Below are 15,444 nucleotides of genomic sequence, written 5' to 3' on the forward strand. Positions count from 1 at the left end.
CCGCATGCCTACGTTTGGACTATTGCTAGTTCTCATATTGATAAGCCCAGCGCTTAGCCAGCCAGAATCGCTCCTAAGGTAACCTGCTGTGTGCCGAGTAATGAAATGTAGATAGTTTTAGTACTTCTTCACTGATATCTACGTATTAGTGCAGAATGCAGAGTTGCCGCTGTTCTCACCTCTCACGTGTTGTTCTCGGTCGCACTCCGCCTCCGAGATCTCCGTGCGATCTCCGTAGCTTCCTACCTTTGTTCGACGAAACGTGTACGATGCGCCTTCACTGTCGCTGTCATCAGCAGAATGACTTTAGGCAGAAATAAAGAAAAAAGCAATAAATGACATGTGTATAAATAAAACCAGTATGTTGATAAGGCTTAGCATTAAAACGATGGAAAAGTTTTTAGAGAAGTGCAGTACAGATTTATACATACAAAGCACAACGCACACACTCCTCACCATATTGACAACCCAATGACAACAGCCCAATGACAACCCAATGACAATAGCAGGATGAACGCATGCGCGTTCATCCTGCTAGCAGCACACTTATACACTCCAGATAGCGGCACACCTAAAACAGTTATTGCAAGCCCTCTTTAACATTGTGATTTGCAGTGCAAGTCATCTAGGAGAGTGGGAGTCTATCCGTACTCTGTGACTATGCTGCTGTGCGTAGGACACATGTGCAGGACACGTGCTGCTGTGCACGCTATCCTATAGCCACGCCTTTCCTTTATTTTCTTATTTATTCGCTTTTCCCCTTTCCCACTTACCCCGTGTAGGGTAGCAAACCAGGAGCAACCTGTTTAACCTCCTGGTCTTTCCTAAGCTTTCTCTCTCTCTCTCTCTTTCTGTGCACACAGAAGCTACCACTTGGTAATAAGTTGCCCATAAATTAATTTCTTTTTTTTTGCTTGTCGGATTTTTGAATGATAGATAGCGGAAAAAACAAGCAAGAGGTCAATAATTTGTACTTGAGATGTTAAAAATACTACCTCTCCCTCGGTGTAAAACGCCAGTATCAGCCTTAACAATTCAGGCTGAGCAGTGAGTTGCTATATATGAGATATAATCGCTGCTCGATTATATAGCATTGTCTTCATCGGCAAGGTTCTTGTTTCTTGTTCAAGTGAAGCGCTCACCCATCTGAGGCGAGACTCGATGACTTGAACGCTGTTCTGTGGCTCCTTTCTTTGTCTCTGAGTATCCTTCTTCCATCGATTGTCATATGCGAAGTGGTGCGTGAGTTCATATTTGACGTCATTGCTGTTATTTGAGAAAAGAAAATCTCAGTGCAAGTGGCATTACTTTCTCCAAGAGCAACTGATGATGATGATGATTATATGTGTGGTTTAACGTCCCAAAGCCACCATATGATTATGAGAGACGCCGTAGTGGTGGGCACTGGAAATTTCGACCACCTGGGGTTCTTTAACGTGCACCCAAATCTGAGCCCATAGACCTACAGCTTGTTCGCCTCAATTGAAAATACAGCATCTGCAGCCGGGAATGAAAGCCGAAACATGCGGGTCAGCACCCGAGTGCCCCACGAGCAACTAGAAGGCAACCAGCATGCAGAACAAAAATATAAAAAAGACATGTAACCGGTGCAACGCAATCGGCTTGAGTATTGAAATTACATGCCTGATTTTTTAGGGGCCTGGTATATATTCGGCACCTGTTCATTTGGACCATCCGCCACGTAAGGGTAGCCCTCCTCTTCAATCTGTGAGTTTGACAGGACATACACCGAGTAAGACGTAACCAATTTTTCGCAATGATATATAGGAAGAAATGTTGCTTCTCAAAATAATGCAACAATCATCTTGCACTGAATTTGTGTTTACAATTTATACGTCGAGAACCAGTGCGTCGTGCTATAAAAGACGTCCGCGTTCGAGCACATATGATACAAAACGTTCAGTTCAGATAGTGTGGCAAATATATTTGAAGGGTTGCCATTTGCTGGCACATACATTCTATTGGTGGTTCAGCCTGTGCTTTCATTTCTGAGTTACACTATTGCTACTTATCCAAATAATTCTGATGACGAACTTCCTTCCACTTTTTTTGAATTGAGAAAAAGTACTCTAACAATAAACTTGCATGAAAGCGACGGTTCTTCAAGTTCAGACTCGTTTGGGCGCCTATATTATCGAACAGTAAGTTTGCTGGTGATAAGGGTCAGTTAACTGTCCGGCTAATAATCAAAATTAGTTACATCAATTCAATAAATGTGCAGAACATTTTCTGGGAAGCGGGTTGCCTTAGGGCGGCATCTGGGGCAGCAGACTTCAGCCAGGCACTTTTCCTCGTGAGCTCTTAGATCCTCTTTGGTAGCGCGATGACATACGAAATTACCTCATGAAGTACATAAGGACACTCTTACGTTGACGAGCGAGTGCACTTACCAGACACCCCAGGAAAATATTAGGGCCACCTTCAATATTTGATGTCTTACAAGAATAAATTATAGGTCACATTTTATAAGACGCGCATGCGTTGATCTCGACGCTAGGCATACGGTGACACATCGGCAGATTATAAAAGTGAACAATGTGATTGGATGAAAGTGAGAACGCACCCATTTCGGGTAAGGTACCTCGTAGATGTGCTCTCGTCTCGCCCTCTTCAGTGTTTGCACAGCTGCTGCTGCAGCGTCGGTGTCTGAGGGACCGACACCTTGCTTACTCAGTGTCTGCACTCGGCCCATTGCGTAAGGGGATGGATAGTAGAGCTGCTCCTTTCCAGGGCTCGCCGTTTCCATGCGCTCTCCTGGCTGTTTCAGTGTGGAAAGGCTAAGAGCTTCCATATTCTTGTCGTCGGAACATGAATCTGCACAGATACGCGAAGTGATTCCTAATATAGAAAACAGGTCACTACGTTCAAGCATGCTGTTGGACCATACAAGCGCTTCAACTTCGGATGTTGCCCGCGTGATGCATATGACAGCGTAACAAATAAACACGAACAGTTACTCGACGTTATGTCTCCCTATGTGCAGCGTAACGGGACACATTTAGAAAAAGCACGTCTTAAGTGTCTTTTCAATATCCAGTCTATTTGATGGCAAAACTGAGTCAGGGTGAGCATTAAACATACGATCTAGCCGAGTGAAGAAACACAGGAGCAGCATATCTTCTGTTTTGACGTGACCCAATTGAGCAATATTTTATCGGTTTACTTACCCGTCACAACAGGCTTTAGTTTGAAAAAATAATTTTGAGTTTCTATAATCACCTGCATTCACTGTTATACTCCTTCACAAAATCGGCCCATTCGAGGTTCACAGTGCCGTGAAGATGTTTTTCTGTGCACCCCACCATTCTCTCAGGTGGCATAACACATCTGCCGCGTCTAAGGCACGTGCACTAGGCAAGTCGTAGTCATATTTACTTCTGTAATGATGAGGCATCGCCTGTCTTCGTCTCCGAGGTATGATAAAAGCGAGCACGGCCACGATGAGAACGAGCATCGCCACCACGCACACTAAGGGCACCATGATGCTGACGCTTTTGTAGAACGCCGGTCTTCGGCTTTCGAGGCTGTTCAGTGGTGGAATGCTGGCTGCAGCAAAAAACAACCGTGGAACAGAAATATCTATGGTACTTTGTCCTTTAGTGTTGTGTACCATATAGTACAAAATATACGACGTAGAAACAGTGGCGTGACGATAATTACTGCCAAAGCTAAGTGCCTAACGCTTCTTTTCGCTCGGGGAATTGAGAAGGCGGAAGTTTGAATGGAACTGTTAGTAATTTGCATGACAGATCAATTTTTTCCTGAGGTCATTTTGTGAGGAGGTGTGCTGTCGTACCTGTCGTGAAATTTGCAATGAGAACAAAACAGCACTACACACACTACATTCCCCTTTAAATGGATTGAAAGCCAATAAAGAATTGTATTGCCAAATGTTTTTACGTTGGGCTTTATCAGTTGAGCCATTTTTATCAAATGCCCCTTTGTAATGACACAACTAGGTATGCTCAAAACGGATGCCACTGCTAAGTGCAGTCGTATTCATATTATGGTTGTGTACTGTTGTAGGATTGCGCTAGTGGGGCGCACATTTTTTCTTCGTGGGACTTCACGCACGATAACCACTTTACTATGGCCCTAAAAGTTGTGGCATTCCGAAGAAGTCTAATAAAGCTAGTGCGTCGTAGTATTGACGCATCGTAATTTTCAGCTGCTTCGAACAACGGGGAGCTGCAAGAGCATGTTACTGAAATTTACCCTATTGTGAGGCTCTTCGCAAACGTGAGCTTTACTCTATAACAGGGTATCAAGAAACGAGCGAGCAGTACCTCCTGTTTTCGTGAGCGTGCTGAAGGTGTATTCCTGTTCCGATGTACCGGCTTCGCTGTGACCTGCCACCCGCAGTAGGTACGACTTTCCCGGAAGTAGGCCCGAGATGACAAGCACTTTCTGCTCGGCCGGTATAGCGTCGGACACTAGGACCCAGTCGTAGTCTTCCTCCTCTATCCGGTAGTGAACCGTGAACGACTGGATCGGACATCCCGCACTGCTCCAGCTGCTCAGGTGCACCATCAGCATCGTCCCATTGATGCTTATCAGGGCGTCACGCTTAGGAGGCACTGGCGCTGAGGACAGAGACAGATGCAGTGCCTATCGTTATAAATTTATGATAGCAAAAGATAGATTCAGTGTACATCATTTTAAATTCACTGTCACCTTAGCCGAAACTATTATACCCCGCGACAACTTTCTGTGGCAGCACAGCCAAGGCTACGGAGCCGAAGCACGCTTGTCTTACTGCGCCACAGCATGTAGTCCCTCAACGAAAACGTTTGTATACTGTTCTGGGTAACTAAGATTTTACCATTCGTCACTTACAATTTTCGCGGATTTATTTTTTAATTAGTGAATAAAAACGTTGCGCAGTAGAAAAAATTTCGTTTCACGCTCTCTCAGGTTTTTGGGGGTTTTTTGGCTTCCGTCGCCCTTTTACCTCACCGCATTCCTCACTGTCAAAGATGGCGTCCGCCGGTTACAGCTCGTCAACATCGCTTACGGAGGAAACACCGCCGCGTGCCGCGAGTCCACCAGCTGCTCAGCCGTACCAGGCGTTGTCAAATCAAAAGCTGTCCGTACAGGCCAAGAAGGTGGCGTACAACGTTTACGCGCAAGTAAGGAAAAGCAGCGAAACGCGAGCAAACGCAGCGAAACGCGAGCAGCGAAACCTGCAGCGAAACGCGAGCAAACGCGAGCCGAAACGCGAGCAATTTTTAATAATTGTGACACGAGCCGAGTTTCGCTGCATTCGCCGCGCTTCGCTGCAGATGACATGCTTCATTTTTGTTGTTTATTCTTCCAGACCCATATACTACCTTGACGAAACCTGGGTCAACGCCGGACACACAAAGGATAAAGTATGCGCTGGTGAAATCGAAACCGAAACACCCGTCCAAGCGGTCGGACTACTTGGCGCAGTAGCACATGTGCATAGGCTCCGCCCTCGTAGCCTTGGCCGTGCTGCCACAGAAAGTTGTCGCCGGGTATAGTCAGTTTCGTCCAGTAGGCGCTTATCACGCCGTCCCGCTTTGGAGTCACTGGCGTTGAGTACCGGGGAAGATTCAGTGCAAGTCATCATAAACTCATGGTAACAGAGGACAGGGTGCGGTGCATATCAATATAAATTCAGTGGGGGCATAGCCGAAATTTTTCGTTAGTAAGCTTCGTTTCATTGACGCTTATGACGGCGTCACGCTCAGAAGTCACTGTCGTTGAGAAGGGAGAGAGAGGTGTCATGTGCATCATTGTAAATACAGGACAACATAGGACTGATGTAGTGCACATCACTATAAATTTAGTGGTGACAAAGCAGCAAATGTTCATTATTCAGTGCCGTTTCATTGACGCCTATCACGGCGTCACACTTGGGAGTCACCGGCCCTGAGGATAAAGAAAAAAAACCACTACACATGATTATAATGTCAATGCCAAAATTGCGGTACAGGCTTTGAAAATTCATTAGCATCAATCACATCTATTTACATTCAACTGCCTTCATACCTAACTGATTTAAAAAACAACCACTATCATTAACACTGGTCAAGTTAAGGTGTTTTGCAAATACAACTAGCGCCAAACCGCACGATTGAGGAAAAACTATCAATCAATTCTTTGTTGTTCAGCACAAACAAAATTAAAGGTATAGACTTCTTGAAAAGATGGTCTTCGTCATCTCGTTTTTGTCACACCTGTCCCGTTTAACAGGGAGGCGATCGCCGGGCTAATTCCAAGAGCCGAAGTATCGGCCCCCCGAACCGCACCACGAAAGCGTGGACAATTTAGAAGTGGTCCTTATTGGTGCGCCAGCGGACGCCGGCTGTGGCCCAAAGAACAAGACAGAGCCGAGAGTTGATAAACAAACAAAATTATATTCTCATTAACGGCAGATCAAAACACAATACACACGTATGCACACTCCACAATAGTTACATACAATACGTCACCAAACAGACAATGTACTACACAGTACAATCAGCCACACTTGCAACAACGGACACGGACAACATTACGCACTACAATGCAGACACATGCATTGAACAACCAAGACACTTAAAGACTAAAGAGATAGAAATCCTATTCAGTCCAAAGTTCTTGGAACAAAAGTCCGAATGATACTCTTCCGAGAATCACTCACTCAAAATCCAGCGTTGTTGTCGTTCCGCCGCTCTCGAAGTTCTCTTCCAGGAAACCTTCCGTCTTCAATTGGCCACTCTTCAAACTTCAACTTCTTCGCCGGAAATCCGTCGGCTTCACACACGCAGCTGTTGCCCGCGTCTTCGCTCGATAGCGGTAAACCCACGCTCTTGCCTGTAGCTCGAGCCGTCCCTACGGACCAAAAACTTCGCCGACTACACGGCGGAATCTCTACGCACTCTGGCGTTAACTTCCGTCTCCTCCTGTTCTGTCACTACGGGCAGAACCTTCGCCGACTACACGGCGGAATTCCTACGCGCTCCGGCGCTAACTTTCCGTCTCCTCCTGATTTCTCGTCTCGGCTGCTCGGTTAAATACCTTGCGCGCGACTTTCCAGATCTTTCTCGTCATTTCGTCGGCGCGATACGCAGCGAAGGCTGGGGAGAGGCGAGACGGTTTGTCTGCCCTCCGCGTCGGATGACTCAGCTCGGTCTGACCCCGCCCCGTTCGTTCGAGAAAAATCGCGGTCTTGCTGGGCCGCCGATGTGGGGTGAGGAGGATCGTCTGCGAAGCCGTGCTTCTGCGGGGAGAGCGCGCGCCCGGGAGCCCTGGATGTTTGCTTTCTTTTTTTTTCTTTTTTACCTCGCGGCGTTTCTGCCGCCCGTTGTCGCAAAGATTTGGCGGCGCGCTCTTGTTTAGCGCTCGTTCTGTGACACTGCCCCCCACTTTAAGAATATTATCTCATAATATTCAAAACCACACAAACGAGCGCGAACAGTCCACACATTCTCACAGACTGTAACACAATCCGTCGCTCATGACACTTCACATTCACAATATATCTCTCAATACAATCGTACATTGTAGTTCAATTCCACAACACATGAAATATAGCCACAGGTACATGCCTACAACACTTCATCACACATTCTAAACAATACAAACGTACAAAGTTCTGTCTATCCAACAATTATACACACTATACATCACACCATCGCACAGAACACTGACTCACTCGACATACACTTGAGACACAGGATAACAAGAACATTAACTCAACATATGTCACTCAGCCCTGCCGAACACATTCTGATTCCACCTCAGCACCTATCCTGTGTACTTCGAACAGCGCTTGCGCCCTTTCTTGCGGTGCTCGCTCGACTTCTTGTTTTTCCACGTTCCCTTTCGGCGAGCCCTTTCCAACGACGATATCTGAGGCGTCGTCTCAGCCATCGTTGTCTCTTCCGACACCGTTAACGCGTCATTCCATTCGACGGGTCCTGTCTGTTTATTTACCCGCTTGATAATGCCTCTACATTTTGCCCGGTTGGCCAACTCCGTCTCCTTTATACTGTCTGTCGGTTGAGGTCGTGCCGACGTACGTCCAGTTGCTCGGCCTGTGAACTTATTCGACACGATCGTCTTCTCCTTCGCTGTCTCTTGCGCCGCAGCTTCACCTTGGGCTCTAGTGAGACCCGTCACGGGATGCTCCTCCACTGTATCTCGCGGCCGCTGTGTTGGCGAGGGCTCTATCTTCGGGTCTTCTCCCAAACATTCCGGATCACTTGGCCCTCGCGCCCCGTCGATGTTTCCGATGACAAGGTCATACAGGGGGGTCGTCATGCATAACGCAGTAACCTTCCCGTTGAAGTACGGGGTTTCAACCTCAATTTCTGCTTCGGGAAGCATCCGGACCGTACGGTCAATTAGGCAAACCGGTTTCGTTCTGCCTGTCAACTCTCTTTCCCGTACCAAATTTCTCCTCACGATAACCGTGGAGCTACCGGTGTCTCTTAGAACCGTAATCTTCTTGCCTGCAATCTTTCCAGGAAGTGTTGGCATTCCCTTCGTAACACCGGTTGGCTGTTTTGACATTACAGCACCCACAATAGGAATTTTCTCCCCATTCTTCAATTCTACGAATCCATCGGTGACGGCATTATTATCAGATTTCGGTGCCACTTGCACACAGGATACCTGGTGAGTTTGACTCACTCCGTTCCGACAAGCGTCTGCTTTGTGCCCCGTCTGACTACACTTAAAACATTTTACTGCCGTAGGGCTCGTAAAGATCGTTCGACAATTTTTCGCGCGATGACCTACTCGGTTGCACAGAAAACATCGCTGCATGCTCTCTGGTGCACGCTTCTTTTCTTCAGGAGCCAATTTCTTCGAATCATCGGGACAATCCTTCTTGACCTTGGCCAAATTAGTTCCTCCTTGCGCTTCTAAGAATTGATCAGCCAATTCAAGCATTCCTTCAAATGACTCCGCCTTCCTCTCTTTCAAATACAGCGACAGGCTTGGGTGGCAACTAGTAAGAAATTGTTCTTTAATTAGCAGCTCTCTAAGTTCATCGTACTCCTGTGCTGTCCCTGAAAGTTCAATCCATCTGTCGAAATAATGGCAAAGTCGGGCGGCATACTGCGTAGCCGTCTCACCATCAGCTGGCTTTCCTGTCCGAAATCTGTCCCGGAATCCTTCCACAGTGAATCTAAATCGCTTCAACAAAGCAGCTTTCACCCTTGCATAGTTGGCTGCATCGGTCGGCGTCAGCCTTCCGTACACACTGAGCGCTTCACCACTCAAGCAAGTACTCAAAGCAGTTGCCCATTGATGTTCCGGCCAATTCTGGCTCTTCGCAATCGTCTCAAATCTGTGGAGGTACGCGTCTAGGTCGTCCTTCCTTTCATCAAACGCTACGAGCAGCTTGCTTGGGTTCAAGCGGAAGCCGTGATCTTCCCGTTCGCTGCTTTCAACTCTAGCTTGGACGGGAGTTTCGCTTCGCTGTTGCAAACGGAGCCGCTCGAGTTCCATCTCGTGCTGCCGCTGCCGCTCCCTTTCCTCTCTTTCTTCTTTCAGCTGGCGCTCTTTTGCCTCTCTTTCTTCTCTCGCCCTTTCGGCTGCCAACTTTTCTCGCTCCAGCTCCAACTTCAATTGCTGCTCTCTTTCTTCCTTCGCCTTTTCAGCTGCCAACCTCTCTCGTTCCAACTCAGCTGCTTTTTCTTCCTTGGCCCTCTCAGCTGCCAACCTCTCTCGTTCTAACTCAGCGGCTTTTTCTTCCTTGGCTCTCTCCGCTGCCAACCTCTCTCTCTCCACCGCCTCTTTCTCCTTCTGGCTTACCCACTTCCGTAGTTCGGCGCCAGAAAGACCCATCTTCTCACCAAGCGCAACTAACTTTTCGAGATCCATTGTGTCTCGCAACTCGCAAATAAAACCTTGCCGCGTACAAAAAGTATCTGCCTAAATCAGTCTATCGGAACACTCCCCTGCACTCGTTAACGAGAACACTGAACAACACACAAAATAGGTCCGATAGCAGTATCAACAACTCGAGGCTCTTTCTCACTACTTTGGACACACTGTGCACCAAAAGGTTCTGTCTCGCGGACGCCAGATTAATTGTCACACCTGTCCCGTTTAATAGGGAGGCGATCGCCGGGCTAATTCCAAGAGCCGAAGTATCGGCCCCCCGAACCGCACCACGAAAGCGTGGACAATTTAGAAGTGGTCCTTATTGGTGCGCCAGCGGACGCCGGCTGTGGCCCAAAGAACAAGACAGAGCCGAGAGTTGATAAACAAACAAAATTATATTCTCATTAACGGCAGATCAAAACACAATACACACGTATGCACACTCCACAATAGTTACATACAATACGTCACCAAACAGACAATGTACTACACAGTACAATCAGCCACACTTGCAACAACGGACACGGACAACATTACGCACTACAATGCAGACACATGCATTGAACAACCAAGACACTTAAAGACTAAAGAGATAGAAATCCTATTCAGTCCAAAGTTCTTGGAACAAAAGTCCGAATGATACTCTTCCGAGAATCACTCACTCAAAATCCAGCGTTGTTGTCGTTCCGCCGCTCTCGAAGTTCTCTTCCAGGAAACCTTCCGTCTTCAATTGGCCACTCTTCAAACTTCAACTTCTTCGCCGGAAATCCGTCGGCTTCACACACGCAGCTGTTGCTCGCGTCTTCGCTCGATAGCGGTAAACCCACGCTCTTGCCTGTAGCTCGAGCCGTCCCTACGGACCAAAAACTTCGCCGACTACACGGCGGAATCTCTACGCACTCTGGCGTTAACTTCCGTCTCCTCCTGTTCTGTCACTACGGGCAGAACCTTCGCCGACTACACGGCGGAATTCCTACGCGCTCCGGCGCTAACTTTCCGTCTCCTCCTGATTTCTCGTCTCGGCTGCTCGGTTAAATACCTTGCACGCGACTTTCCAGATCTTTCTCGTCATTTCGTCGGCGCGATACGCAGCGAAGGCTGGGGAGAGGCGAGACGGTTTGTCTGCCCTCCGCGTCGGATGACTCAGCTCGGTCTGACCCCGCCCCGTTCGTTCGAGAAAAATCGCGGTCTTGCTGGGCCGCCGATGTGGGGTGAGGAGGATCGTCTGCGAAGCCGTGCTTCTGCGGGGAGAGCGCGCGCCCGGGAGCCCTGGATGTTTGCTTTCTTTTTTTTTTCTTTTTTACCTCGCGGCGTTTCTGCCGCCCGTTGTCGCAAAGATTTGGCGGCGCGCTCTTGTTTAGCGCTCGTTCTGTGACAGTTTTCCATTTTATTTCAGCCAATCTTATTCGTTGTATCTCCCAAACTATGTGAATGGAGGAGGCACAGGAAGAAATCGCTTTCAAAAACTAGAAAAAGTTTGTCCACTTTGAACTGACTAATGCTAACGCTCTTACAAAGAAAAGAAATATGCGAAAAATAACGCAACTTATGGCATGCGTACTGCTGTACATGACACAGTAGTCACATACGGCTTCCACAGTTTTTCTGCTTCTAATAAAAAAAAGAACAGTAAGGAAGTAATGACAATTACTTCCATGCTGTTCAGGAATCCCAGTACATAACCTCGATTTAGAAGCCATACAAAAAATTTGCACTAAAAAACATGAAGAATTTGTACATTTTGCCGGGCCTAATGCTAACATTTTGCAAAGAAAACCGCAATAGTATAGCGCATAGCTATTATTATTATTATTATTATTATTAATATTAATATTATTATTATTATTATTAATATTATTTTACCCTCAGGGCTTTACCGCATCGTAGAGGGGAGAGGCAAATAGCAAAACAAACAGAAACGGGTAAAAGCATAACGGTCAAAAAGCAAAACATGCACGTAACATGCCAGCCAACGCACAAAAGGTACAAAATCTCAAAAAATAAAAAAGACTAGAAAAGAATGTGGTATCAAATACAAGTCACGAAAAAAATAAGGTTCTACCACGTGCGCAACATGTAATGCATATTACATGAAAGATGTCAACGCCTGACGAATGAATTTAACATGTGTATTCGTGACAGAATAGTCACATACTGTTTCTACAGTTTCCCTGATTCTAAATTTAAAAAAAAATTATTTTAAACAATCCCCCTGGTGGGACGCGAAGCAGCAGCGGTGCGCACGGCGTTCACCCGGTTCAAATGGGCGTTGACGCGGGTGCAGGAAGAACGATGTGAAACAAAACGTGGTGTAGCGTTTACTCGAGTAAACGTTTGTTTGAAACGCAGACACGGCAGGTGCGAGTGTTTGTATTTTACACTGTGGTTTCGTGTAAAGGCCTTTTCACATGACACGAAAAGTAGTGATTTTCAGACCGCGAATTCGCTCGCAGCGAAAAAAAAAAATGCCAGTTTGCTACCACCGCAGGTGTCCGCGGCGAGCTTCCAACATGTTAGAAATTTTTGCTCTGGTCGCAGCGGCGGGAGCGATTTTCGGTCAGGACCCGTCTAAATATGGCCGGGCCGGCCAAACCGTTCAAATAGCGTTAACGTGTTTGTTTTAGTGATGGCCGATGCTGTGCAATTTAGAATTAATTTAGATTCGAAAGTGTTCTTAGATGATAAAAAACAAGTGTTCTTAACAGTAGGGTATGTTGGGCTAGTTGGTACATAATATGCTGAAATACGTGGCGCAAGGTTGAAAAAGAGAAAAAGACGAGACAGAAATGGCGGTCTTTCTGTCTTGCCTTTTTCTCTTTGTCAACCTTGCGCCACGTATTTCAGTATTTCAGTGTTCTTCGTTGCCGTTTATGGAAAGTTTATATCATAACGCACAGATTGTTACACCATATTTGAAAATTTCTGCAGTGTCTGCCACAACGAACTGCGGCAAAAAACATTTCTCGCCGCTGCAGTCACAGAGCGAGAATCGCGGACTGTTCGCGGTCCATTTGAAACTAAACCGCCATTAGCGGCGGTTGCGAACAAAGCGGTTGGAGCGAACAGAATGATTTTTTTTTTTCGCTGCAATCATGGCATATGAAACAGTCTCAAGTTTCATCGCAGATAAGCGAGCCGAAAGAGTGTTTTCACTCGACGTGCGCTACAGCGTTGTGGGCGATGGAGAGCGTTAAGCGAGAGATAAGTGTTTTGCTAGTGGGCGGAGAAGGCGGCAGCTGCGGGCGCTGCAGCAAGGGGACGCATTGCAGCCTGTTCGTACGGACACACGTACGTACGGCAATACATAGTATTTCCTAAATATACACGAGAGAGCTTTGGCACTAGTGCCTATGGGAGCCGCAACGCACGGTGCTTCAGCGAGCATGGGAATGGTGTATAGTACATGGATTTGTCTAATCATCGAACTTCTGACTTTGTGTGGGTTCGCGTGGCTTGAGGCTCTTCTGTCGCACAAAAAAAAATCAGCAAGTGTTCAGCAGTTGCGCTTCACCACCTGTTGTTCACGCTTACCATTTCAAATCTGGTCCCGAAGTTTGAAAGGGCTCGTTCTATCTTTCGAAAGAAAACTCTACAAAGCAATAAACGAATCCACAAGTGCAATTCGCCGCTCGCAAGTGCGAAGTCTAGGCGAATCCGTGTACGACCCATCATTCCCATCATGATTCCCATGGTCGCTGAATGATCGTGGCACCAAAGTTCGCTCTAATTAATTTTTGAAAACTCTATGCGGCGTTACACACGTGAGTCAAACCGCTGCTTCGCAGAAAAAAATGACTCCGTATCTGCATGTTTCACTACAAAGGACGTCAGAAAAATTGCCGCCATCATCTTCCCACGGGGGAACTCGAGGAAACGCGTCGCAGAATTGTGGGAGTATTGCTTGAATGCTACGTAATTTGGTACGATTTGGAAATTCTTAATAGCTATATTGTCTTTATCATTTCCATTTATTGAATAAAATAAACGCGTTGCCTTCAAAGTCAAGCAAAAGCCAAGTTAAGACACCCTCGACTTAATTCCAATCGTGCGATCTAGCGCTTACATATACGGGTAGGCCAGTGCACGGTTGTGCAGCGCGAGCAGTCGTTTTTATTGCGACAGCAATCATACATACAGTCTCGGCTGCTTTTTTGCCGTCGGTGCCCCCGCCGCCGTCTTGCACCGTATACGTATGCACATCTATATATATGAAAACACAAGAAAGAAAAAAACTTGGCCCTGTATCTGCATGTTACACTGCAAATTTCGTCGAAAGGCGATAGTTTTGCGTCTGTAGGGATTGAACAAAACGTTTATTTGATGTTCTGAGCAAGAAAATTGGTGAATGGTATTCTGGAGGCACTGCGTTAGTGCCTCGAGCGTGCCGCGGAGGCGAACGAGCGCATCAAGTCATGTCACACTTGAGACATGAGTGCCATCTGGCAGTTATTTTGGAAAACAAAGCGTGGTGGAGTGCGCACCTGTCTCGGAGGCGATAAGGTGTAGAACGCAAGGAGACGGGTAGGTGCCACCACCGTGTTGTCTAAGCAAAGCGCTGGGAATTCTTGGCTTTTCGTGCAAGCATTGCATCGTCAGTGCAGCGTGACAAACGCTATGGTCTTCAGAATTATTTATGTATGCCCTTTATAGTAAAAAGACACACAGAATATATACGTGTTGTTATGGTGCCTCAGAAATGCGCAATAATTGCTTTTTAATTGACTATCGCACAAGTACAAACGCTAAATTTTGAGCAATATTGGTAGGTGCTGCGGATGGGTTCGGCCGTTTGGGGTATCGTTAAGGGCGGACAAATACATAGACAGACAGACAGACAGACAGACAGACAGACAGACCAACAGACCGAAATTTTTCTGTCGAAGGTCCCCAAATAAGCCCATCATCTTTAAAAAAGCCGCTGATGCTTGGCGCCCAGTTAGGATGCGCCAATGCCTGCTTATCTCTTACGCGTACTTTGGCCCACGGATGGGGCAGGCAGGGGGAGGCAGTTAGGTGCTTGTGCGCGTTCGCATATCCTTCGGTGAGGAGACTCGTGTGCCTTTGCCTATATCTGGTACGATTGCGTTAGCTTCTTGGGCCACAAAGGTCACTTCGCTCACTGGGCAGGCACCGTTTGTGAAAACAGCACACTTTTGAAACACAGCGAATTAACAACTGGGACACTCGTTAGTTCGCAGTCATATCTGTACCCGTGATTACGTTTCGTGCATCGTTTTTGTTTAAACAGCACGTTAAGTGGCAAGCTGTAAACATTGTTAGTTAGCTCTCACCCTGTGAGTGTTGTTTCCGTGCGTCATTTGCGCGTGAGCAGCGCGTTGTATGTTACATTTTGCTAGCTGCTCGCAGGGTTACATTTCAAGTTGTTCCTATCGCATTCAATGCTTCGCCCTTGTGGCGAAACTGTGACTTTTTTTACTACCAGACACTGCCTGTGTCGGCCTTGCGAGGAGAGAGAGGGGAGGGGAGAGGTAGTTTTGCGGGTGTCTTCCTGGGCTGGCACGAGACGCGAGATACAAGCATGCGCAGGGATGGGGGAGGGCACAGTGGGGGCGACTAAGA

At 47.0% G+C, this 15,444-nt stretch overlaps 1 protein-coding gene across 1 annotated transcript in view; it reads right to left on the minus strand.

Moving 5' to 3' along the window:
• The window catches only part of LOC142793076 (cell adhesion molecule Dscam1-like), an 80,453-nt gene that overhangs the window by 3,338 nt on the left and 61,671 nt on the right, over positions 1–15,444 (minus strand). The window contains exons 21-25 of the mRNA XM_075885732.1: positions 4,308–4,604; positions 3,397–3,567; positions 2,585–2,835; positions 1,143–1,726; positions 180–304 (exon numbers count right to left, since the gene is read on the minus strand). Coding sequence (XP_075741847.1) covers positions 1,637–1,726; positions 2,585–2,835; positions 3,397–3,567; positions 4,308–4,604 — 809 coding nt within the window. The 3' untranslated portion in view covers positions 180–304; positions 1,143–1,636. The remainder of the gene's footprint in view (positions 1–179; positions 305–1,142; positions 1,727–2,584; positions 2,836–3,396; positions 3,568–4,307; positions 4,605–15,444) is intronic.

Source organism: Rhipicephalus microplus, chromosome 2, assembly GCF_043290135.1.
Source record: "Rhipicephalus microplus isolate Deutch F79 chromosome 2, USDA_Rmic, whole genome shotgun sequence".
NCBI classification, from domain to species: Eukaryota; Metazoa; Arthropoda; class Arachnida; order Ixodida; family Ixodidae; genus Rhipicephalus; species Rhipicephalus microplus.